Source organism: Oncorhynchus nerka, linkage group LG7 (genome assembly GCF_034236695.1).
Source record: "Oncorhynchus nerka isolate Pitt River linkage group LG7, Oner_Uvic_2.0, whole genome shotgun sequence".
Lineage (NCBI taxonomy): Eukaryota > Metazoa > Chordata > Actinopteri > Salmoniformes > Salmonidae > Oncorhynchus > Oncorhynchus nerka.
The window spans coordinates 243,290-267,590 of NC_088402.1; the positions used below are offsets into that span (position 1 = coordinate 243,290).

Consider the following 24,301-nt stretch of genomic DNA (forward strand, 5'->3'; position numbering starts at 1 on the left):
AAATGAAAGGGCCTGGGGAATGGAGAATGGAGTAGAGCTAGGCACTGCAGGGTTTAACCTCTACATCACCAGAGGAGCAGAGGAGGAGTAGGATAAGGGTACGGCTAAGGGCTATAAGAACTGGTCGTCTAGTACGTTCGGAACAGAAAGTAAAAGGAGCAGGATTCTCAGCGCGGTAGAATAGATTCAATGCATAATGTACAGGATGTGGTAGGATGTGAGTACAGTGCTGGTAAACCTAGGCATTGAGTGACGATGAGAGAAGTATTGTCTCTAGAGACATCAACTAACCCAGGTGAGGTCACAATAGGGCTAGCTGAGGCATATTGAGCAGGGCTGGAGGCTCTACAGTGAAATAAGACAATAATCACTAACCAAAACAGCAATAGACAAGGCATATTGACATTAAGGAGAGGCATGCGTAGCCGAGTGATCATTGGGTCCAGTGAGTAGCTGGGCGGGCTGGAAACACGGCGATTCAGACAGCTAGTGGGCCGGAGCTAGCAGAAGGGCCTTAGAAGGACGTCGCAACGGAAGAAGTCTGTTATAGCCCCTTCCTGTGGTTACGTCAGCAGACCAGTCGTGATGGATCAGCGGAGGGCCATGTAGTAAAAGGGTCCTGGCCAATTGGCAAAATATGTATAGTAGCCCAAAAAATTGGCATACTCTAGACAGCTAGCGGGCCGCTGCAAGAAGGCTAGTAGATGGGCATTCAGCGGACGTCGCGACGGAGGAGCCTGTTGAAAAACCCCCTCGGGCACATTACGTCGGTAGTCCAGTCGTGATGGATCGGCACGGCTCCGTATCGGCAATAAAAGGGGTCCAGGCCAATTGGCAAAATAGGTGTTGTAGCCCAAACGGTGGCTGATGGACCTCTTGAGTTAGCCGGGTGATGGGCCTAGCATAGGCTAGCTCCAGGTTAATTGGTGCTTGCTTCGGGACAGAGACGTTAGCCAGGAGGTTAGCTGATGACCGCTAGCAGTGGCTAGCTGACTACTAGCTAATAGCTAGTTAGCTGGCTAGCTACTGTTGGGGGTTTTGGTTCTAAAGTAAAGAAAATAGCAAAACCATACCACATTGGGTGAGGCGGGTTGCAGGAGAGAATGTTGAAGTTGGGGATAAGAAAAATATTTTTAAAAATATGTGCGAATAAAAAAGATAAGCTATTTACACACTGGACACGACAAGACTAAGAGAAAAGACGCCTGACTGCTATGCCATCTTGGATCCGATTAGTCTGCATTGCCTATTTCTTACAATATTCTTTGCCTGCCTTGCCTGTTTCTGAGAATGTTCTGTCTGCCTGTTTCTGAGAAAGTTCTACAGTTGAAGTCCAAAGTTTACATACACTTCGGTTGGAGTCATTTTTCAACCACTCTAAGTTGGTTAGGACATCTACTTTGCGCATGCCACAAGTAATTTTTCTAACAATTGTTTACAGACAGATTATTTCACTTATAATTCACTGTATTACAATTCCAGTGGGTCAGGAGTTTACATACACTAAGTTGACTATGCCTTTCAACAGCTTGGAAAATTCCAGAAAATAATGTCATTGCTTTAGAAGCTTCTCTTAGGCTAATTGACATATGAGTCATATTAGTCAATTGGAGGTGTACCTGTGGATATATTTCAAAGCCTACCTTCAAACTCAGTGCCTCTTTGCTTGACATCATGGGAAAATCAAAAGAAATCGGCCAAAAATCAGCCAAAAATTGTAGACCTCCACAAGTCTGGTTCATCCCTGGGAGCAATTCCAAATGCCTGAAGGTACCACATTCATCTGTACAACCAATAGTGTGCAACAATAAACACCATGGGACCACACAGCCATCATACCGCTCAGGAAGGAGACTTGCACTTGGGTCAACCAAGTGCACTTCACAAAATAGATAGCAGCATGAGAAAGGGAAATGATGTGGATATATTGAAGTAACATCTCAAGACATTAGTCAGGAAGTTAAAGAATGGGTCTTCCAAATGGACAATGACCCAAAGCATACTTCCAAAGTTTTGTCAAAATGGCTTAAGGACAAAAAAAGTCAAGGTATTGGAGTGGCCATCACAAAGCCCTAACCTCAATCCTATAGAAAATTTGCAAGCAGAACTGAAAAAGCATGTGCGAGCAAGGAGGCCTACAAACCTGATTCAGTTTCACCAGCTCTGTGAGGAGGAAGGGGCCAAAATTCACCTAACTTATTAGGAATTGTGGAAGGCCACCTGAAATGTTTGACCCAAGTTATACAATTTAAAGGCAATGCAACCAAATACTAATTGACTGTATGTAAACTTCTGACCCACTGGGAATGTGATGAAATAAATGAAAGCTGAAATAAATCAAGTAAATCAAAGTGGCTTGGGGGTAGAAGATGTTAAGGAGCCTTTTTTGGTCCTAGGTCCCCTCTTCACAATTGTCTTGGTGTGTTTGGACCATGATAGGTTTTTGTGGAAACCAAGGAACTTGAAACTCTTGACCCGCTCCACTTCAGCTCCTTCAATGTAAATAAGGGCCTGTTCGGCCCTCCTTTTCCTATAGTCCATGATCATATCTTTTGTCTTTCTCACATTGAGGGTGAGGATGTTTTCCTAGCACCACACTGCCAGGTCTCTGATCTCCTCCCTATAAGCTCCCTATAGACATGTTCTATGTCTGCCTGTTTATGAGAATGTTCTGTGTCTGCCTGTTTCTGATAATATTCTATGCCTGCCTGTTTCTGAGAATATTCTATGCCTGCCTGTTTCTGATAATGTTCTATGCCTGCCTGTTTCTGAGAATGTGCTATGTTCATGGTCACCCATTTTCTCTGCCCTCTGTTCTGTTTTTCATGCCTCCGATCATTCATCCTGTTGTGTGTCTTCAGTGAGGGCCAGTTGGAGGTGGGGATTGTGGCTGAGGTGGCTGAGGAAGTAGTGGGAGGAGCAGAAGGAGGCCGAGTGGGGGCAGAGGGGGGCGGAAGTGGGGCGGAGGGCGGAGAGGGGGCAGTGTCAGGGGAAGAGGAGGAGGAAGAAGACACAGCAGAGACCAAGTAAGTCTGAAATCTAACCAGTGACAACCTGTCACTAACCCTAAACCCTGACACTGCTCCTGTTCCACTTATACTTGTAACCTGTGACCTTTGACCGTTGTCAGTGTCGTAGTCCCCTGTAGCTGAATCTGCAATCTCCCTCCTCTCCTCCTATTTTCTCTTTCCCATCTCCACTTGTCCTCTTTCCATTCCTTCCCTGTATCTTTGCTCTGTCCCATCTACGTTACATACTGCCCTGAGCTACCTTGCCCTGCCATGATTGATGTTGCTGACTGACAGTAAGTTTACGTCCAAAATGATAAACAGGCCAGTGGCGGCGGCTCCCATCCAGAGGAGCTCCAGTGTGGGAGGGGAGATGTGCTCTCTGAACAGGAATGATGACGATGATGACGACAAGAAGAGGCGCTCAAGCTTCGGTGCTAAAATAATGGGGATGGTCGGCCTCGGGAAGAAAAGCCAGAGCGCCACGCAGATCAATGATGAGGGTAAGTCCACACTGTTTACCTCACCTTATAACCCTAACCCTGAGGGTGAGTCCAGGCTGTTTAGCTCAACTTATAACCCTAACCCTGAGGGTGAGTCCAGGCTGTTTTGCCTCAACTTCTAACCCTGAGACTGAGCCCAGAATGTTTTACCTCACCTGCTGATGCTACAGGGAGAGACAAGGAGAGGGTTGATGCTACATGGAGAGACAAGGAGAGGGATGATGCTACAGGGAGAGGGTTGATGCTACAGGGAGAGACAGGGAGAGGGTTAATGCTACAGGGAGAGACATGGGAGAGACAAGGAGAGGGTTGATGCTACAGGGAGAGACAAGGAGAGGGTTGATGCTACAGGGAGAGACAGGGAGAGGGTTGATGCTACAGGGAGAGACAAGGAGAGGGTTGATGCTACAGGGAGAGATGGTGAGAGAGTTGATGCTACAGGGAGAGACAGGGACAAGGTTGATGCTACAGAGAAAGTGTTGATGCTACAGGGTGAGATAGGGATAGGTTTTATGCTACAAGGAGAGGGTTGAGGCAACAGGGAGAAAAGGGGAGAGGGTTGATGCTACAGGGAGAGGGTTGATGCTTCAGAGAGAGACTGGGTCATCAAATAAATGAAACATTTGGAATACAGACTGTTGTCCTACAATAAACATATAGAGGAGATGGACCCCCCGGTTGCCCTCTAGTTTACAGTGAGCTGGCAGTCCCATCCACCAAACTACCAGGTGTGAAACAGGGAAGAGACTGGCTAAAAACTAATGAGGAAATGATCTCAACAGAGAAAAATGTCCTCCTGTGTGCTACCTATATCCCCACCAATAGAATTCCCATACATTCATGATGACAGATTCTCCATCCTGGAGGGGAAGTCAACCATTGCCAGGCCCAGGGACATGTACTAGTCTGTGGCGACCTAAATGCCAGAACTTGACAAGAACCTGACACTCTCAGCACACATGGGGACAAACAGCTACTGTCGTGGAAAATCGGTTCAAATATGACGCTTACAAGAACTGGTGAATTCAATAATAGACTTTTAATACAACGTATTGCAAGCCGGAGTGGTCCGCGGAACACACACACCCTTTTTCAGAGCACTCGCTCTGATTTATACACATTCAACATATGAGTCCATCCCACATGCAAATGAAGTTACATCCCAATCCGTGCATCCTGCTTGTTCAGCCCAATAACGCCCATATCTGCGTTCCGTCAGATTATAATGATGACAAGACCCTTGCTTTTTCCCTGCACTCCGCTTAATGCATTCTCCTGTTTGTGTGTTATCTAGGGTCAGCAGACTATGTGTCTCCTCTGTTTTTAGCGTGTCCAGCTATACTAAAAATACTATACATTCCTCTATGCTATAGGCTTGCTTTGTCCCTGCACTTAGCTCAATGTGTGTCTTTATCTCGGATCAGCAGACTATGTGTCTCCTCTGTCATTCCTTCAGCATCTCCATGTCCTAAAAATATGTGGGCTATGTCTATAATCCATCAGTTGGTCATTTGGATGACCCCCTCCTTTGTATATCCCTCTGACCTTGGTATGTCCAGCTGTCCTGGCGCCTATGTGTCGCCTTCTCTTCATGTGGTCTGTTTTTAGTGTTCAGCTATTCTATACATCTATGGCCTCCTCTGGTCTCCTCTCCTATACAATAGACAATGTATTTTACCAGAATGGCAAATGCACTCTATAAGTGTATCTCTCTCTTGTGTTACAGTATTACGTTCCTCCATATATGTACATAATTCTCCCATACTACCAACATAAATGGGTCACAATTCCTGCAGCTCTGTCTTACGTTGGGTCTGTACATAGTCAATGCTAGGCTTCGAGGAGACTCTTATGGTGGGTACACCTACAGCTCATCTCTTGGCAGTAGTAGTGTAGATTACTTTATCAGTGAACTCAACCCAGAGTTTCTCAGAGCGTTCACAGTCCACTAACACCACTATCAGAACCTGAACAGAAATACTCAAATTTTGTATTTATTTATTTTATTTAACCTTTATTTAATCATGCAACAAAGCCAAAGCAATTGCACAATATTAAGAAATTGTATAGATGGAAGGAAATGCAAAAACCTACCAAAAAACAATTAGGCAATAACGAATTCAAACCTTTTAGACAACTTCCTGGACAAAATATGTCACTGTAATAGTGGTGTGAACTTGGCAGTAGAAAGCCTGAAAACTATTTTTGACCTCTCAGCTTCCATATTAAATCTAAACTTTTCAAGCATTCAGCCTAAGAAAATTAGCAACAATTGCAAATGGTTTGATGAAGAATGCAAAAACCTAAGAAAGACCATAGAGACACAGAAAAACCTGAGTCTATGCCTTCACTATGGTGAATCACTAAAACAATACAGAAATACATTAAGGAAAAAAACAACACGTCAGAAATCAGCTCAAAGTAATTGAAGAGTCCATAGAATCTAACCACTTCTGGGAAAATTGGAATATACTAAACAAACAACAACACAAATAGTTACAGTTGAAGTCTAAAGTTTACATACACTTAGGTTGGAGTTGTTAAAACTCGTTATTCAACCACTCCACAAATTTCTTGTTTAACAAACTAGTTTTGGGAAGTCGGTTAGGACATCTACTTTGTTTTTCAAAAATAGTTTACAGACAGATTATTTCACTTATAATTCACTGTATCACAATTCCAGTGGGTCAGAAATTTACATACACTAAGTTGACTTTGCCATTAAACAACTTTGAAAATTCCAGAAAAGGATGTCATGGCTGTAGAAGCTTCTGATAGGCTAATTGACATCATTTGTGTCAATTGGAGCTGTACCTGTGGATGTATTTCAAGGCCTACCTTCAAACTCAGTGCCACTTTGCTTGACATCATGGGAAAATCAAAAGAAATCAGCCAAAACATCTGAAAAAAATGTGTCGTCCTCCACAAGTCTGGTTCATCCTTGGGAGAAATTTCCAAATGCCTGAAGTTACCACATTCATCTGTACAAACAATAGTAGGCAAGTATTAACACCATGGGACCACACAGACGTCATACCGATCAGGAAGGAGACGTGTTCTCTCCCAGAACAACAGCAAAGGACCTTGTGAAGATGCTGTAGGAAACAGGTGCAAAAGTATCTATTTCCACAGTAAAACGAGTCCTATATCAACATAACCTGAAAGGCCGCTCAGCAAGGAAGTTTTAATGGTTGTTCCAAAACAGCCATTAAAAACAGACTATGGTTTGCAACTGCACATGGGGACAAAGATCATACTTTTTGGAAAAATGACCTCTGGTCTGATGAAACAAAAATAGAACTGTTTGGACATAATGACCATTGTTATGTTTGGAGGACAAAGGGGGATGCTTGCAAGCCAAAGAACACCATCCCAACCCTGAAACACGGGGGTGGCAGCATCATGTTGTGGGGCTGCTTTGCTGCAGGAGGGACTGCACCTCACAAATATATGGCACCATGAGGATGGAAATGTGGATATTTTGAAGCAACATCAAGACATCAGTCAGGAAGTTAAAGCTTGGTCGCAAATGGGTCTTCCAAATGGACAATGACCCCAAGAATACTCCCAAAGTTTTGGCAAAATGGCTTAAAGACAACAAAGTCAAGGTATTGGAGTGGCCATCACAAAGCCCTGACCTCAATCCCATAGAAAATTTGTGGGCAGAACTGAAAAAGCGTGTGTGAGCAAGGAGGCCTCAAAAACCGACTCAGTTACACTAGCTCTGTCAGGAGGAATGGGACAAAATTGACCCAACTTATTGTAGGAAGCTTGTTGAAGGCTACGCAAAACGTTTGACCCAAGTTAAACAATTTAAAGGCAATGCAACCAAATAGAAATTGAGTGTATGTAAACTTCTGACCCACTGGGAATGTGATGAAAGAAATAAAAGCTGAAATAAATCATTCTCTCTACTGTTATTATGACATTTCACATTCTTAAAATAAAGTGGTAATCCTAACTGACCTAAGACAGGGCATTTTTACTAGAATTAAATGTCAGGAATTGTAAAAGAAAACTGAGTTTAAATGTATTTGGCAAAGGTATACGTAAACTTCCGACTTCAACTGTATCTATCCAAAACAGAGATGAGTGGATAAACCACTTTTCCAATCTTTTTCACTATATAACAAAGAGCAAAACAGCAAGAACAAATACCTGATCAATTACAAATCTTAGAATCAGCTATTAAAGACTACCAGAACCCACTGGATTCTCCAATTACATTGAATGAACTACAGGACAAAATACTAACCCTCCAAGTCAAAAAGGCCTGTGGGGTTGATGGTATCCTACATGAATTCATAAAATATACAGACCACAAATTCCAATTGGCTATACTTAAACTCTTTAACATCATCCTTAGCTATGGCATCTTCATCAATATTTCGAACCAAGGTCTGATCACCCCAATCCACAAAAGTGGAGACAGAGTTGACCCCAATAACTACCATGGGATATGCGTCAACAGCAACCTTGGGAAAATCTTCTGCATTATCATTAACAGCAGACTTGTATATTTCCTCAGTGAAAACAATGGACTGAGCAAATGTCAAATGTGCTTTTTACCAAATTACCATACAACAAATCACAGGGGTGGCAGGTAGTCTAGTGGTTAGAGCGTTGGACTAGTAACCGAAAGGTTGCAAGATTGAATCCCTGAGCTGACAAGGTAAAAATCTGTCATTCTGCCCCTGAACAGGGCAGTAAACCCACTGTTCCTAGGCTGTCATTGAAAATAAGAATGTGTTCTTAACTGACTTGCCTAGCTAAATAGAGGTAAAATAAATATTCACCCTTCGCACTCTAATTGACAAAGTCTTCTTATGCTTTTGACTCAATTTGGCATGAGGTTCTGCTATACAAATTGATGGAAAGTGGTGATGGGGGAAAACATACGACATTCTAAAATCCATGTACAAAAACAACAAGTGTGCATTTACATTTGGCAAAAAACACACATTTCTTTCCACAGGGCTGTGGGGTGAGACAGGGATGCAATTTAAGCCCCACTCTCTTCAACATATATAACAGTGGATTGGCGAGGACACTAGAACAGTCTGGAGCATCCGGCCTCCCGCTACTAGAATCTGAAGTCAAATGTCTACTGTTTGCTGATGATCTGTTGCTTCTGTTCCAAACCAAGATGGGCAGCAGCATTTAGATCTTCTGCACAGAGACAGTCAGACCTGGGCCCTGACAGTAAATCTCAGCAAGACAAATATTATGGTATTCCAAAAAAGGTCCAGTTGCCAGGACCATGAATACAAATTCCATCTAGACACCGTTTCACTAGAGAACACAAAAAAAGATGCATACCTTGGCCTAAACATCAGCTCCACAGGTAACTTCCACAAACCTGTGAATGATCTGAGAGACACAGCAAGAAGGGCACCCGAGTGGTGCAGCGGTGCAAGAGGCATCACTACAGTCCCTGGATCGAATCCAGGCTGTATCACATCCGGCCATGATTGGGAGTCCAATAAGGCAGCGCACAATTGGCCCAGTGTCATCCAGGTTTGGCTGGCCATCATTGTAAATAAGAATAAGTTCTTAACTGACTTGCCAGGTTAAATAAAGGTAAAAAAAATATATTCACTAACGTTTAAAAGTTTGGGGTCACTTAGAAATGTCCTTGTTTTTGAAAGAAAAGCACATTTTTTGTCCTTTAAAATAACATAAAACAGATCAGAAATACAGGGTCGACATTGTTAATGTTGTAAATGATTATTGTACTTGGATACGGCAGACTTTATTTATGAAATATCTACATCGGCGAACAGAGGCACATTATCAGCAACCCTCACTCCTGTGTTCCAATGGCACGTTGTGTTAGCTAATCCAAGTTTATAATTTTAAAAGGCTAATTGACCATTAGAAAACCCTTTGCAATTATGGTAGCACAGCTGAACAATGTTTCTGATTAAAGAAGCAATAAAACTGGCCTTCTTTAAGACTAGTTGAGACTAGTTAAGACTAGCATTCATGGGTTTGATTACAGGCTCAAAATGACCAGAAACAAAGACCTTTCTTCTGAAACTCGTCAGCCTGTTCTTGTTCTGATAAGTGAAGGCTATTCCGTGCTAGAAATTGCAAAGAATCTGAATATCTCGTGCAACGCTGTTTACTATTCCCTTCACAGGACAGCGCAAACAGTCTCTAACCAGAATTGAAAGAGAAGTGGGAGGCCTCGGTGCACAACTGAGCAAGAGGACAAGTACATTAGTGTCTAGTTTGAGAAACAGATGCCTCATAAGTCCTCAACTGGCAGCTTCATTAAATAGTACCCGCAAAACACCAGTCTCAACGTCAACAGTGAAGAGGCGACTCTGGGATGCTGGCCTTTTAGGCAGAGTTGCAAAGAAAAAGCCATATCTCAGACGGGCCAATAAAAAGAAAAGATTAAGATGGGCAAAAGAACATAAACATTGGACTGTCACGACTTCCGCCGAAGTCGGTCCTTCTCCTTGTTCGGGCGGTGTTCGGTGGTCGACGTCACCGATCTTCTAGCCATCGCCGCTCCACCTTTTCATTTTCCATTTGTTTTGTCTTGTTTTCCCGCACACCTGTTTACTCTATACGTGTATATTATCCTCTGTTCCTCCCATGTCTGTGTGGTCGTTCGTTACGTGTGTAATGCTACAGGCTGGTTTTGCGCCAGGTATTGTTGTAACCCGTGGTTATGTTATTTGTACCTAGTTGTGTAATTTTTGCCCTATTGCTTTTTTGCTTGGGCCAGAGTGTTGTGACACAGTTGCGTCCGGCTGTTTTCCTCTGCCTGAACAAAGTGTGCCTGTTCACTCATCTCTGCTCTCCTGCTCCTGACTTCCTTCGACCAGTTGCGCATACGCTGACATGGACAGAGGCACTCTGCCTAGAAGGCCAGCGTCTCGGAGTCGCCACATTCGTTCTTGACGTTGAGACTGGTGTTTTGCGGGTTCTATTTAATGAACCTGCCACTGAAAATTCTTATTTAAGTCTGTTTTGTAAAATACACTTTGCATAAAAACCCTTAAATATGTAAAAGAAGGAACTTCAAAACAACTGTGTTCTTTGATGTTGGTTGCACTGTATATTCATGTAACGATTGTCCTCTTCTTCTGATGAGGAGTAAGAGAGGTCGGAACATTATGCAGTGTGGTAAGTGTCCATTTTAACATATAAAACTGAACACTACAAAAATACAAATAACAATGTGAATGAACAAACTAAAATTGAAACAGTCCCGTATGGTACAAACACAGACACAGGAAACAATCACCCACCAATCAAAAGTGAAACCAGGCTACCTAAGTATGGTTCTCAATCAGGGATAACGATTGACAGCTACCTCTGATTGAGAACCATACCAGGCCAAACACCGAAATCCCAAAACATAGAACAGGGAACATAGACAACCCACCCAACTCACGCCCTGACCATACTAAAACAAAGACATAACAACAGAACTAAGGTCATAACGTGACAATTCAACATAAATGATCTCACAAATGTAATAATACCTAAGGCTTGTAAATGTCCCGTACCTCAGGTTCTGTTAATGATGACCTCAGTAGCAAAGTAAATATCCATTCATAAATTCATAATGCAGTAACCACGTGTTCCACACAGGAATACAAATTATAAGGATTCCCTGTTTCACCAACAACTGAACACATATCCCAACTCAACACGGAGTAAATCACAATAAAAACAAATGAAATATCACTTGGAAAAAGTTGTATTCAGTCTGTTAGTCAGTCAATCCAATCTGCCAACAGATCTCCAGCGGAGAAGGCCACAGAGAACTGCTGGTACCAACGGAGATTTGTTAGATGTCCAACAATAGACATTTTTGGATCCAATCTTTTCTAATCTTACAACACGGCTAAAATGCTGTTAAATGGAACAGAACGGTCTAAATGAGCTGTGGAACTGAGGGTTTGATTTCCTCATTTGCACCACCTGTCACCATCTGATGCTATTTAACAGGGAGTTAAAGGCGAAGCGAAGTTTCAGGAGGAGAACCACAGACAGTTCAGACAAATTCAGGGCCATCAGAAGGGAGACGGATAATGATGACGCTAAAGTGAAAGATTTGATGCTACAGGGAGAGGGTTGCTGACCTCTCTTGACACGTTCTGGAACCTCAAATCAATATGTTACACTGCAGTTAGATGTTACCGCTCAAGGCTAACACGTCCCCATCTGTCTCTTTCTCCGTGTAACATTATAGTTAAATGTTACTTCTCAAGGCTAACACGTCCCCATCGGTCTCTTTCTCCATGTAACATTATAGTTAGATGTTACTTCTCAAGGCTAACACGTCCCCATCTGTCTCTTTCTCCGTGTAACATTATAGTTAAATGTTACTTCTCAAGGCTAACACGTCCCCATCGGTCTCTTTCTCCGTGTAACATTATAGTTAGATGTTACCTCAAGTCTAACATGTCCCCTGTCTGTCTCTCTCTCTCAGAGGAGGAAGGGAAGAAGAAGATAATTCGTCTGCCAGTCCAGAGGAGTGTTGAGACGGGATTGGCCATCGAGTTCAAGAGCAGATTGACACGGCAGGTTAGCCGAGAGTCTTCCGACCCTGACGCCGAGGCCAAGCCGGGAAAGTAAGCATCCCTCTCAAAATCCTATCCTCATTTTCCTTCTTCCCCCTCCAGGATACACTATAAAGAGGAAGAATCTGAATCGTTTATAGTGCACTGGAAATCTCCCAATATTAACATAGTAGTTTGTGAATAAAGTACAACATCAATGGATTTCCTAGACCAAACATTGATAATATAATGTCCCATTTCAGTGGGTTGTTATTATGAATACACTACTTGAGCGTTATAGGATAGTGCAGCAGTGTTGTGAGTAACACATTACAAAGTCACATAGAGTACTCAGATTATTTTTTTGTCGTAATGAGCAGGGTAGTTTCTCAATTTAAGTAATCTGTTAATAACATTTCAGGAGAATCCCCTGCTGATTATAGACCCGTAAATGTAATAAATTGTGACAATAAAATAATAACAAATCTTATAAGCAATATAATTGTGAAAAATCTTACCAGATTTGCCAGGCTACATATCTATCAAACAAGGTTAATTAAAAAGACACTTACAAACAAATACAAGAACATGTTTCAGTTTATGCAATAATGGCTGTTGATGCCTAAAAGGCTTTTGACCTTCTTGAATGTCCTTTTCTATTTAAGACTTTGGAAGATTTCAACTTTCTAGCTGAAACGATACATTTAATAAAAATATTTGATAAAATATACACTAATAACACATTATCTGATTAAATTGTTTTTGAAAGGATCACAAGACAGGGATGTCCTCTCTCCCCTTTTCTGTTTGCACTGGCAATTTAAACACTTGCAGAAAGAATTAGGCAGGACCCAAACGTAAAAGGTATCAGTATTGGTAAACATGAATTTGAACTAAACTTATTTGCAGATTATCTCCTGATATACCTGACAAATATTGAAAACTCAATGCCCCCTTCGCTAAAAGAAAATAATCTGAAAACTCAAATCTCAGGTTATAAAATGAACATATGAAAAAAATCTAATGGTGGCAATAAGAAAAAGAAAAAGAGAAACTCACGATCTACAGAAATCCTTTAAATGGACCACAAAAACATATGAAATACTTAGGATGCTTAATGAGTGATGACAAACAACAAATATACTACTTTATTCCATTACTCAAACAATATTACATTTACATTTTAGTCATCCAACAGAAACTCTTATCCAGAGCGACTTACATCAAACTGTTTTAGAAACTGACAGACAGGGTCTGGTAGTGCTCCAGTCCCAGCAACATCAAACTGCTTTTGAGACTGACAGTCAGGGTCTTGTAGTGCTCCAGTCCCAGCAACATCAAACTGTTTTAGAGACAACAGACAGGGTCTGGTAGTGCTCCAGTCCCAGCAACATCAAACTGTTTTAGAGACTGACAGACAGGGTCTTGTAGTGCTGTGGTCCCAGCTACATCAAACTGCTTTAGAGACTGACAGGCAGGGTCTGGTAGTGCTGCGGTCCCAGCTACATCAAACTGTTTTAGAGACTGACAGACAGGGTCTTGTAGTGCCCCAGTCCCAGCAACAAACTGTTTTAGAGACTGAATGACCTCATTGCTGAGCGTGAAGTTGATTTCATGTTTCTCACTGAAACATGGCTGTCTTCAGACTGTAGTGCCACTCTCATTGAAGCCCCCCTCCAGAATACAGCTTTTCATACTCTTTCCATACTCGATCATGGGGGACAGACTCTATTTTTACTAATGCTCTCAGCTGTAAGGACATTTTGTTTGGTGTCATTGGGTGTTTTTCTTTTGAGCATCATGTTATACTGTTTAAATGTCAGCCACCAGTGCTGGCCATATCCTTATATAGGCCACCAAAGCAATGCCCCAATTTATTTACTGTTTTGTCTGAACTATTGTCTATTGTCCTTGAGAACTATGATAAAGTCATTGTGTTGGATATTTTAATATTCATGTTGACAAAAGACTGACTCCAAGGCCATTGAATTTCCCCACCACCTTCTGGAAAAAAAGGTTTTAATTGCATATATGAAGAAGTGCAAGCTTTTGTTAATGACTCCCTGGCACTAAAAAGGCACTAAAAACTTCTATGGTGAAACCCCTTTTGAATAAAATGTGTCTAGATTCTTCAGCCTTTAGCAATTCCCGGCCAATCTCCAACCTCCTAATCTTAAAAAGAATTCTAGAGAAATGGGTTTTCAAACAGCTAAATTATTTTTTAAGTGCCAACTGTATTTAAAAAAAAATCCTATCTGGTTTTCGGGCCCACCACAGTACTGAGACAGCCTTAGTCAAAGTGTTAAATTATCCAAGAGCCAACACAGATGCCAAACAGTTCTCTGTGCTTGTACTCTTGGATTTAAGTTCGACACCTCTCCGGTCCAGTTATACATTGATTTAGGATCTATTTAACCGGTCAATAGTTTCTTTGTAACCATTGGTGAACATATCTCAGAGAAAGTTGTAATCTGTATAAAGGGCAAAAGATGAGTCTTTCTTAATAATCTACTGGAGAACCATTTTGGATTTAAATGTCATTTATGTATGAGTGAAGCTTTAATATTTAATAATTTTAACCCCCCAAATGCATATTTATTATATAAATAGTTGAATTTTGTCTGGCTTTGCATTCCAAATAAAATTAAATATTTTTTGCTCATATGACTTAAAACATGAGTCATCTGGAGTAGGCAGTGCCATTACTAAGTAAGTAAAATGTGATAAAAGTTCATCAATGTGATTTTTCCATAAATAGACAAGTATTTACCTCTGCATGGTTGCAGAATCTTGTTTATTTTGCTTTCAACTTTCTATTGAAATTGATTGTGGTTCATTTATATTGTTTGAGATGTGAATACCAAGTTTATCTACTTCACCATACGCCCATTTTATTGGTAAACTACAAGGTAGTGTAAACACTGGATTTTTTTACGATCCAATACGTAATATGGTACACTTGTCATAATTAGGTTTTAGTCCAGAGAGGCTAGAAAAGTGATACACATCTTAAATGAGATTGTGCAGGGATCCAGATTGCAGACTTAAGAGAACTTGAGTCATCTGCATTGACAGTTTTGTTTTTATCCCCTGGATATCTAACCCCTTAATGTTCTTCTTGGATCAAAATGTAATAGCTAGCATTTCAATGGTTAATAGCTAGCATTTCAATGGTTTTTCCTCTCTCCTATTTTGTGCCTCTATAGTACAGTTTCCATGTCCATCTACCTGTGTTGTAACTTCCACTATTTCCTTTATTAGTCGAATCTCTTTTTACCTAAACTGCTTTGGTTTTTTACTTTTGATGCCAGCAAGAATGAGAATAGGAATTAATCAAGACTGCTAGCTTGATTAAGACTCCTCTATATCTCACTAGGTCATGGTTTTTCAGCCTCCATATATCCACCATGATCTTCAATTATAACTTGCTATACTTTTTTCCCCACTTCCCATAATGATACCCACATTTTAATTATACTTACCACAACCAGTGTTTGTAAACTTACCATTAAAAAACACCATGATGATTAAGTGTCCATATAGCTGTACCATAATATTTGCACTGTTAAGCATACTGTAGCTGCAACCATGTAAACTTCCAATTGTCCTAATATCCCACCCACTAAAACTTCCCCCCATATCTAGGTCGGTTGTCACTAAGACCATCAGACCATCTCCCTGACTCATGATACACCTTTGCGTCCTAAGGCAAACCCTTGGCCGCCAATTGACATAGGCCAGAGGGAAATATTGGCCGTCCCATGATAACGTACTGTACATCTTTGAGGGTGCTTTTTAAAGAGAACTAACCAAATAACATGGAAAACAAAACAAAACATAAATAAATATCTTATATTGAAATATATAATATACCTCACTTAGAGAAGTGCTTCCTTAAAGCCAGTTATTGTCTTAGTTCTACCGTTAACTTTAATCAGTATATCCCAGTGTTAACCAGCCCACCACACACTAATAGAGACAACAACCCTGTTGACAATACCTATTCCATTAGCCGGTGTGTTTCGGAACAATAATAATCGTTTGCATTTTTTAAATGTAAAAGGGTAATGACACCAATTATTTTAGAATTGTATAGGCCTACTCCAACAGAGAACCTATGCAGGTTTCTCATTCTATAATCCTTTATCCGAGCCCTACGTTTTTATTTTCATTACCTTTATTCCCATTATAGCAATAGTATTGTTTTATACTTATGCACTTTAGATCAAGTTATTCAGCTTTCATTGTTTTATTATCATACCGTAGGCTCTCTGTAGTGTCTTTTAGGGAGTCCACGGTAGTTTTCTATATCTTACCTTTCATTGTTTTATTATCATACCGTAGGCTCTCTGTAGTGTCTTTTAGGGAGTCCACGGTAGTTTTCTATATCTTATTTTCTGCTCATATTTCTTCCATCATTTTATTACTGTAATCCATTCCTGTTTATAAGGTCTCAACCTCCCCCAGTCGCCCAGGCAATATATCCTGTTTTCTTAACCGCTCACTCATGCTTGTAAGCAATACTCTTATCTTCTAGAGACATAGTTATAAAAAAGTCCCCCTCCAATGTTAAATTTGGAATTTTAGACGGCGTCTTTCCTTGAGTTTTGCTTGCAGATCTCGAGGAAAGGTCTTCTCTTGTTCGCAGTTTATATGTTACCCCTTGGCAACGCTATCAGAAAGCACAGCATTGATTTTCACTGCTATGCAGACGATACACGACTTTACATTTCTTTGACACCAGAGGATTTTACCTCTACGTATAAATTATTTGACTGTAATAGTGATTTAAATACTTGGATAGCTCACAACTTCCTCCAGCTCAATTAAGACGAGACCGAGGTACTTATTGTTAGAGCCGAATCACAGAGAGAATCTGGCCGCACATTTTAATTCACGGGCAATAAAGATAAAACACCTATGTATTATTTTAGATTCTTAATTCAATTTCAATCACACATTAGGAATGTCACAAAAATATATTTTTACCACCTGAGGAACATTGCCAAGGTGCTATCATTTCTCTCTCAGGCTGATACAGAGAGACAAATCCATGTTTTTATTACAAGCAGGCTTGACTACTGTAAAGCACTCCTGTCTGGTCTACCCAAGAAAGACATTGGTCAACTGCAAAACACACAGAATTCTGCAACACGGGTACTGACCATGACCAGACAGAGAGCACACATTACACTGGTTTTAAGGTCTCTGCACTGGCTGCCTGAGAGTTTTAGAATTAATTTGAAGATTCTTCTATTGGTTTTTAAATATATCCATGATTGTTCAGCCCATTACATGTCAGACATGCTTTTATGTTATGTACCCAGTAGGTCCCTCAGGTCCTCTTGCAGTGGCCTAGAACCAAGAGGGATGGAGAAGCAGCCTTTAGCTTCTATGCCCCCAGCCTCTGGAATAGCCTGCAAGAGAATCTGAGGGGGGCTGCAACATTAACAATGTCTACACTGTATTTCTGATTAATTTGATGTTATTTTACTGGACAAAAAATTTGCTTTCTTTAAAAAACAAGGACATTTCTAAGGTGACCCCAAACTTTTGAATGGTAGTGTTTTTATATATTAGTATTATAATCGCAACCAACCCTAACGATCCCATCAGCATGTCACCTGCAGAGAACATATATATTCATATTCAGAACAGAAGACACTAATCAGTGTGTTTTGTCTCTCCATGTCCTCCATTTCCATGATGTCAATAACCAGTGTGTTTTGTCTCCCCATAGCCTTATCTTCCCTGGTGGCAATAACCAGCGTGTTTTGTCTTTCCATAGCCTAATCTTCCCTGGTGTCTAAGTGTGTTTTGTCTTTCCATAGTCTTATCTTCCCCGGTGTCCGTATCACATCTGACATCCACTTCACTGAGTTTCTGGAAGGGTTGGGCCCCGCACAGCTAGCCGGTAGACAGACACTTGCCACGCCACCAATGGGTAAGCACCATGACTCCTTTCCCTTTTTATGACTACTCCTAGTAATCACTCCTCCCCCTTGGCCAAAATCCCTCATCCTTGTTTTGACACTCCTACTTGTTATGCTGTTCCATGCAGGTGACATCCAGATGGGATGGTTAGGGTAGTGTTCTGGTTAGAATATTAATATATAGTTAAAGTCTGAAGTTTACATACACTTAGGTTGGAGTCATTAAAACTAGTTTTCAATCACTCCACAAATTTCTTGTTAACAAACTATAGTTTTGGCAAGTCGGTTAGGACAACTACATTGTGCATGACACAAGTATTTTTCAAACCATTGTTTACAGACAGATTATAATTCCCTGTATCACAATTCTAGTGGGTCATTAAAAAGCTTGGGAAATTTAGAAGATTCTGATAGGCTAATTGATATAATTTGAGTCAATTTCAGGTCTACCTGTGGATGTATTTCAAGGCCTACTTTCAAATTTAGTGCCTCTTTGCTTGACATCATGGGACAATCAAAAGAAATCAGCCAAGACTACAGTCCTCTTCCGGCAGGGCCTGGTGGAGATTATAACAGAACATGGCCAAGATGTTCAAACGTTCATGGATTACCAGCAGGGTCAAATAATAATAATAATCACTGTGGTTGTAGAGGTTGCAACAGGTCAGCACCTCTGGAGTAAATGTCTGTTGACTATTTATACCCAAGCATTCAGAGTTAGAGACAGCAGGTGTGAGAGAGAGAGAGAGAGAGAGAGAGAGAGAGAGAGAGAGAGAGAGAGAGAGAGAGAGAGAGAGAGAGAGAGAAAACAGCTGGTCCGGGACAAGGTAGCACATCCGGTGAACAGGTCAGGGTTCCATAACTACAGGTCGAACAGTTGAAACTGGAGCAGCAGCACGACCAAGTGGACTGGGGACAGCAAGGAGTCATCAGGCCAGGTAGTCCTCAGTCATGGTTCCAGGGCTCAGGTCCTCTGGGAGGGAGAGAGAGAATTAGAAAGAGCATACTTAAATTCACACAGGACACCGGATAAGACAGGAGAAATACTTGAGACATAACAGACTGACCCTAGCCCACTGTCACAAACTATTGCAGCATAAATCTAAATAATATATGTTTTCTGTAGGTGACATCCAGATAGGGATGGTGTACAGGAAAGAACGTCTGGATGTGGAGGTCATCAGGGCCAGAGGACTTGTGGGTAAACAAGGCAACAAGCAGCTGCCAGGTGAGCATGATATATTACTGGTATTATATATGTTATCATATTATCATTATAGCACAATGTCCCCAGGGAAGGGCATTTAAGTCCAGAAAGCACATTGTCACTTTTATTCAGCAAAAAATGTGATTGAAATGTACTTATTGCCCTCTCTGCTTGTTTCTCAAGCCCCCTATGTGAAAGTATATCTGATGGACAACGGGAAATGCATAGTCAAAAAGAAAACCAGACTGGCTAAAAAAACATTGGATCCCCTCTACCAGCAGCAACTTCAGTTTGAGGAGAGTCCAGAGGGGAAGGTTTTACAGGTAACTCGTGAAATGCATTTCAATGGTCCTTTATAGGTCTATTTCAGTCTATTATGAGTAGTTTGAGTAACACATAATCAGTGTTTTCTCTTCTCCAGATTATCCTGTCGGGAGAATATGGTTAGTGTTACTTTTAGGGTTAGGGTAGGTTGAAGATTCCCAGGTTAGGACAAGCTAATAATTCCATGAGGAAGCTTTAGAAAGTCAACCTGCATCATGGGACCAGGGCCGTTGCTAACTAGCATAGCTATTCCCATTGTATTGAAATCATCCTCATTTATGCAGTTATGGGATATTAGAATCCTCTTGTTTTAACCATTGCTCTTCAACCTAGGGGTTAGGGTTAGTACTATTTACGAAGTAGTATGTAATACCTGTGTTCTCTTCTCCAGATAATCGTGTGGGGGGACTATGGACGCATGGACCACAAATCCTTTATGGGAGCTGCTCAGATACTTTTAGATGATTTAGATTTATCCAACATGGTGATTGGTTGGTTCAAACTGTTCCCCCCCACCTCATTGGTGGATCCAACTTTGGCACCTTTAACTAGCAAAGCAGCAGTAGCAGAACAAGCTGCAAATGCAGCAAAATTAAGGGACAGCTAGCATTGTCATAGAAATAAGCAACAGGAGGTAAGTCTGCCAGGCCACACCCTCTTGGGCCAAGCCCTTGTTACCCTGGTAACACTGCATGCTTGATGTTCTGAGCCCATGAAGAGGGAGGGTAGAGTCTGGAGCAGGCCATCTGATCTTACTGCAACAAGGTGCCCCCTGCGGGTGGAACTGTCTTACTGCAACATGGGTCAGGAAAACCTAACGCTAACCCCCCTGGGTCTACACCCCTCCTAGGGAGGAGCAGACAGGCACATGAACCTGTGGCAAGAAAAGGAAAGAAGAAGTGGAATGAATTCAGTGGTACTAGATTTCAGTCTCTGTTAAATCCATGATGAGGAAATAGAACAACTAATTCATGAGTTGGATTAGGGTTAGTTGTACAGTTTGTCATGACGTGGCCCTTTCTGGGTGTAGATTGTGGCTTCCCCCTCTCTCACGGTCTCCTACACCCAGGTTCTGTTATCTCAGGTCGTAAATTCCTGGTGGAGGCTCTCTTCCCTTTTGATGCAGAGAGACCACAGAGTGAACAGTGGATTTCACGTGGCCGAACTCCTAAATCCCCAAAATGGGGAAAATGAAACTATATGTCCTCTTGTGAGAATGTGGGAAGGGTCTGTGGACACTTAAGGGACAGTTGTGTTGAGTGTGTTTCATTTGGTGACCTCACGAAGGACAGGAAACACACATAACTATATCTCTGAATGTGTACATTTTTCAAGTTTGGTGTTTGCATCTAATTCTTGTATGAAATGAATGAGTAAGGATGAAACTCTTTGTGAAATGAAGTTTAAAGTTTAACTAAGTCATTGGCCCGCCCCCGTGAGCACAGACATGATCTGGCGTCATGGAACCGCCTTTTCTATTGTTACGAATAAACCCCCTCCTGAGGAAATCCTCTTCAGACTATACCCACAACGTGAGCTGTGATTGTGAATAGTTAATACCATGCATACCTCGGTGTAAGCTGATGTAGCACAGGCTTGAGTACCAAGACAAGAAAACCATACCACGTGGAGCATTGGCTACACGGCTGGAAATGGTTCAACTCTGAGATTATCGATCCCCACAGAATAAGATAGATAGATACTAGTCTGCAGTTAGAAATGATGTAAACCTGGGACGAGAATACCGAAAACCTCCGAAACATCTATGAGAACATTTCTGAATGGTACTCTGAAGTATCCATTCTAACCAAGAAAGACTGATCTTCAGGGAAACAGAAAGAGAGAGAGAGAGACTCGGATGAACTTTCCAGCAGACAGACCGGATTCCAACAGAGAAGACAACAAAGACCCATCATAAATATGTACTTGCAATTATTATCGACTGAGAGGATGTTCATGTGCGAAGGATGAGCATTTCAATATATAAAATTATAGACTGTAATGAATCCATTTTGTCTTTCCCTTTGTCCACCAAGCTGTCATATCGGCTTAGCCCACTAGGGAATCTTCCCTATCATTGTTAGTAACCAATATCTACTGTTTGTTTATTTATGCATTTCTGTCATTATTTAGTTAGTAAATAAATTATTAAGCCAATTGGTGTATGGATGATCCATAGTTTAGGCTGGGTTCATGCAGACAACCAACAATTTATGACGTTTGGAATGAGACTGACGTGAGGTAAAGAATAATTCATTAATAGAAGACTATTGATCAGATATTAAAATATCTGAAGAGTTATACTCGGAACAGTATAACTTTGTAATCCGTGGTGCCCCAACTTCCTAGTTAAGTTTATATGATTAGTTTAATCACGTAATAATAATTACAGAGAATTTATTTGATAAAATAACAGTCTTCCCCTTCCCCTGTTGGATATATCAATTGTGCAAACAGAACTGTGCAGACAGACTGTTGTAAGCAGATAGATAAAGATATTTGTTGCGTATGTGTTTCCATTTCAACAAGCTATTTGGAAGCGCCTCTGGTCGTGTGTCGATAGTGTCAGAGCAGTTAGTTGTAAATTACAGATTTAGTCCGTTAGGCAAAACGGTGCAATTTCTGTCAGTCAATATTCATTTTTAGAGGAAGAGAGGCAGTAAGGTTAGAAATTAGAGGATAGATCTGTTCAGTGACCGAGCCGAAGTTATCTGTCCGCCTACCGCTCTAAGCCAGTGTGGGTAGGCCACAGGCGTATCTGTTTTTATGTACCGTGCGCTCCGGTAATATAATGCTAGCAAATAGTATGCCGAATTTGTTCATTTGAGACGTCACTATTAAACCCCCCTTTCCATGTTGAAGGAGACCCTATTTTGTTCTTTGGAAGTGAGATTTCTGTACAAATAGGATTAGTGTAGCACTAGACTCTACAGCTAATAAAGGGAAAACAGCATTTCTTTTTCCTTTTGTCACATTGAAATTCCTCCGACCTTGCGTGACAGAAGTCCCGCCTTTGTACTTCCGTAGATTTCAGCTTTCTGCGATCAATGACCCCCTGGTGGTGAAGAATCGCCAGTACATTTTTTTCAAAAGGAATTAGGAAACATCCAAACGTGGATCACGTTAAGATATCCAGCCAATCGTAATTGACTGCATATCAACGTCTCATTCAATTGAACTAATAAGTAGAATTGCCAGATTTTCCTTGTCAGGTGGATCTTAAATTATATCCACATTTATTGGGTTTCTAAAATGAGAAAACAAAAATTTTCCACATTAAAATGTCTTAATGCTAGGGGGCAGTATTTTGACGTCCGGATGAAAAGCGTGCCCAAAGTAAACTGCCTGTTACTCAGGCCCAGAAGCTAGGATATGCATATATTTGGTAGATTTGGATAGAAAACACTAAAGTTTCTAAACTGTTAAAATAATGTCTGAGTATAACAGAACTGATTTGGAAGGCGAAACCCCAGGGGAAAGAAATTGAGGTCATAGGATTTTCCAATGGGTTTCTATGGGAAACCCTACTTATTAGGAACCTGGTTGCAGTTCCTATGGCTTCCCCTACATGTCAACAGACTTTAGAAATTGGTCAATGTTTTTCTTTTGGGAAATGAAGAAGTAGTGCTGTTCTTTGTACGTGTCACTCTGAAGGTCCCTAGTCTTTTGTTGCGCATGAACAGGAACACGCTCCGTGTTATTTTTCTTCTTTGGTATTGGAAACAGATGATCCCTTAGATTTTATCGATTATTTCCATTTTAGGATACGTGAGGTTGGATTAGGAACGTTGTTTCAAATGTTTGGACCAAGTTTATAGGTAACGTATTAGATACTTTGTAGCCTTGTTGGGTGAGTTGGAACCGGTGTATTTTTTAATCAAACGCGCCAAATAACTCATACAGCATACTCATGAGTACCAAATGTTTGCCTTTCTTCGGCACGTAGGACACTAGAGACGTGTTGGCCGTGCACACAAATTTAGAGGAATTGATAGGCCTGTTCTGTGTACTCATCAGCTGAGGTTGGAGGTTTCCTTTTGAGGAGCTCCTGTCCCAGCTTGTGTGAAGTAAAAAAAGTGATATCATGTGATGTTGTGACCACGGAGTCCCTGTGTCACATCCAGGACAAACTGCATCCCTTTGTTCTTCTCAGGGACTCCTCCAACTGGTTTCCCCATATACACTTGCAAGTTCCACACATATGATGAAGCAGCATCACAGGCAGCCCAGCTCGTGATTCCATATTTTGCGGGTTTAGACAGTATGTACTGCATGAAGGGGCAGGGGCCTCTAAATGCCATAAGCTGCTAATTAACAGTAACGTTGGGCCCAGGGTTGTAAAACAGGGGAAGGCGGTCTACCCACTTGTCCCACACTGATCTGATTGCAGCTAGCTCGTCTCTCTGCCGCCGAGCTGGTCTGGTGTCTCGGTTATCGAAGCGCATAATCCTGGAAATAGGTTATCTACCAGTTTCTGCATCCCACAGGGATTCTGTGCATTCCCCATTGGATCTGAAAACACATGGAAGGATAATAACCGCAAAGTACACATGTAAATGAGTTTGACCCATCTCCTTCCATCTCTCTCCAAAAACACACCTTCCCTCCAAATTAGTGCAGAATGATTTTCTGGATGGTGTCTGGGATGAACAGTTCAAAAGAAGACTATGTCCTGCACATGAGTAACCACCATCTGCATCGGCCCTGGTCGCATCCTTATCACATTGGCAGCCATGCGGGGTGGCTCATTCCTTGGGCAAGAATACCATTCAATTTCACAATTTTTTGACATCCATATTTC

The 24,301-nt window shown here is 41.3% G+C and overlaps 1 protein-coding gene and 1 long non-coding RNA gene across 2 annotated transcripts in view; both read left to right on the top strand.

The window, feature by feature from the left end:
- The window catches only part of LOC135572392 (uncharacterized), a 41,007-nt gene extending 38,048 nt beyond the window's left edge, over positions 1 to 2,959 (top strand). Inside the window, exon 4 of the long non-coding RNA XR_010464252.1 lies at positions 2,862 to 2,959. This is a non-coding gene — a long non-coding RNA (uncharacterized LOC135572392). The remainder of the gene's footprint in view (positions 1 to 2,861) is intronic.
- A 17-nt stretch (positions 2,960 to 2,976) lies between these two features.
- LOC115116572 (regulating synaptic membrane exocytosis protein 2-like) lies at positions 2,977 to 21,657 on the top strand. The gene is made up of 7 exons (XM_029645067.2): positions 2,977 to 3,026; positions 3,333 to 3,511; positions 11,967 to 12,108; positions 17,868 to 17,980; positions 19,096 to 19,197; positions 19,360 to 19,499; positions 19,892 to 21,657. Exons 2-7 carry the CDS (start codon positions 3,382 to 3,384, stop codon positions 20,105 to 20,107), a joined length of 843 nt encoding a protein of 280 aa, XP_029500927.1. The 5' UTR covers positions 2,977 to 3,026; positions 3,333 to 3,381; the 3' UTR covers positions 20,108 to 21,657.
- Positions 21,658 to 24,301: the final 2,644 nt, after the last annotated feature.